Source organism: Ammodytes marinus, assembly GCF_949987685.1.
Source record: "Ammodytes marinus genome assembly, contig: scaffold_156, whole genome shotgun sequence".
Classification (NCBI taxonomy): domain Eukaryota; kingdom Metazoa; phylum Chordata; class Actinopteri; order Uranoscopiformes; family Ammodytidae; genus Ammodytes; species Ammodytes marinus.
Window position 1 is genome coordinate 70,001 of NW_027648166.1, and position 2,500 is coordinate 72,500.

The 2,500-nt window shown below is 44.2% G+C and overlaps 1 protein-coding gene across 1 annotated transcript in view; it reads left to right on the forward strand.

Moving 5' to 3' along the window:
- The window catches only part of bfsp2 (beaded filament structural protein 2, phakinin), a gene marked incomplete at both ends in the record, with an annotated part of 10,060 nt that overhangs the window by 2,690 nt on the left and 4,870 nt on the right, over nucleotides 1-2,500 (forward strand). The window contains one exon of the mRNA XM_080054849.1: nucleotides 2,142-2,224. Coding sequence (XP_079910975.1) covers nucleotides 2,142-2,224 — 83 coding nt within the window. The remainder of the gene's footprint in view (nucleotides 1-2,141; nucleotides 2,225-2,500) is intronic.

Sequence of the window (2,500 nt, forward strand, 5' to 3'; positions counted from 1 at the left end):
GTGTGTGTGTGTGTGTGTGTGTGTGTGTGTGTGTGTGTGTGTGTGTGTGTGTGTATCCTGCCCCCTGCTGGCTCATGTTGCTCTCAGTGTGTATATTGATGATTACATCACTTTCCACATGAGGAAGTAAAACATCAGATCTATCAGCCATAAGGTGAACTAGTAAAACATCAGATCTATAAGCCACAAGGTGAACTAGTAAACCCCCTATCTCACTGGGCTGATCTAAAGCCCCTCTCTCACTGGGCTGATCTAAAGCCCCTCTCTCACTGGGCTGATCTAAAGCCCCTCTCTCACTGGGCTTATCTAAACCCCTATCTCACTGGGCTGATCTAAAGCCCCTATCTCACTGGGCTGATCTAAAGCCCCTCTCTCACTGGGCTGATCTAAAGCCCCTATCTCACTGGGCTGCGACTGTTTGCGACAAGTTGGAGACTTCATTCGCAAACGAGTCTCTAAACTGTCTCCAAGCGTTCGCGGAGGTCTCAATTTCCTCGCATGAGTCGCAGAGCCGCGCAGTCCTGTCGCATGAATTTTGAACATGTTCAAAAAAAGTGTGCGACAAATCTGTCTCAAAATAGTCTCAGAGTGGTCGCATGTGTCTCAAACGCGTCGCAAACCCTTCTCAATTTAGTTTCCGCGAGTCAGAAAGTGCGAGCAATGTGAGACAACTTTGCGAGGGGTTGGCGACATATGAAACTAAATTGCGACTGATTTGAGACAAAATTGAGACGATCGTGAGACGTTCGCGAGACATAAATGCGACCTCCTGGCAAGTGTTGGGCAAGACATTCGCAAACGTGTCGTGAGGAACCAACTCAGTGAGACTGCAAGTGAAAATTGTCGCTAATTTGCACATTTTGTCGCAATTTTGTGTCTCCAACTTGTCGCACACTGTCGCAGCCCAGTGAGATAGGGGCTTAAAACATCAGATCTATAAGCCATAAGGTGAACTAGGTAAATAGTGTCTAGAAAGTGATTTCCGTTCCCTGGTCTAGGCACTACTTTTGTGTTTGTTGCATGTTTGCGTAGACAATACCGCTGTGGACATCGGGTTATAAGTTCTGCTCAAATCGGGCCGCTCCGGTGGTGTAGTGGATAGAGCGTGTACCATATTGGCTCCGGCCTTCGTTGCAGTGGTCGCGGGTTCAAATCCGACCCGTGGACCTTTACTGCAGGTCATCCCCCCCTCTCTCTCTCTCTCTCTCTCTCTCTCTCTCTCTCTGTCTCCCCATTTCAACTCTGTACTGTCTAATAAAGCTTGAAAATCTTTAAAAAAAAAAAAAAAATTCTACTCAAATATCCTGCAGTTTATTTTTAAAGAGCCATAAATGTATGAAAAAGTTAATAACAAAAAAAGATAATCTTATGCAGCTGGTTTGGCTGGTAAGTGGATTGATTGATTGATTGATTGATTGATTGATTGATTGATTGATTGATTGATTGATTGATTGATTGATTGATTGATTGATTGATTGATTGGTTGATTGATTGATTGATTGATGTACTAATCCTATGAATAGTTTGGCCTCAGTTGTGAGTAGTTAATCAGTTCTATTATATTCTCATACTGTATGGAATGTGAAGCCCACTGACGCAGATGTCTATTCGTCAAATTGGGCTTTACAAATAAAACTGATTTGATTTGATGTAATAATAGTTGATAGGTTTTATAAAGCGCTTTCTTGGAAGGTCACTAAGAGACGCTTTACATCACAGAGAACATACATAGAGAAAAGAAACAGAACAACAAGATACAAAAACTAATTCAAAAGCTTTGATTTGATTTGATTTGATTTGATTACTCACTCACTCACTCACTCACTCACTCACTCACTCACTCACTCACATACTTACTCACTCACTCACTCACTCACTCACTCACTCACTCACTCACTCACTCACTCATTTATTTATTTATTTATTTATTTATTTACTAGCCCTATGAATAGTGTTGCCCCCTCACAGTGATGAGTAGTTTGTGTGTTTTCCTACGCTGTGCCCAGGTTGAGTTGTGTGTTTTCCTACGCTGTGCCCAGGTTGAGTTGTGTGTTTTCCTACGCTGTGCCCAGGCCAGTGAGTTGTGTGTTTTCCTACGCTGTGCCCAGGTTGAGTTGTGTGTTTTCCTACGCTCTGCCCAGGTCAGCGAACACATCCTGGGGAACGCTCGACTGATGCTGCAGACGGAGAACGTTCAGGCCAACGCAGAGGACTTCAAGGAGAGGTGAGACACAGAGAGAGAGACAGACACAGAGAGACAGACAGACAGAGAGAGAGACAGACAGACAGACAGAGAGAGAGAGAGAGAGAGAGAGAGACAGAGAGACAGACAGGCACAGACACACAGAGAGAGAGACACAGAGAGACAGAGACAGAGAGACAGACACACACTGACACACAGAGAGAGATAGAGAGAGAGACACACACACACACACACACACACACACACACACAGGTCATAGATCACACACACTTCAAGGAAAGGTCGGACAATAAAAGT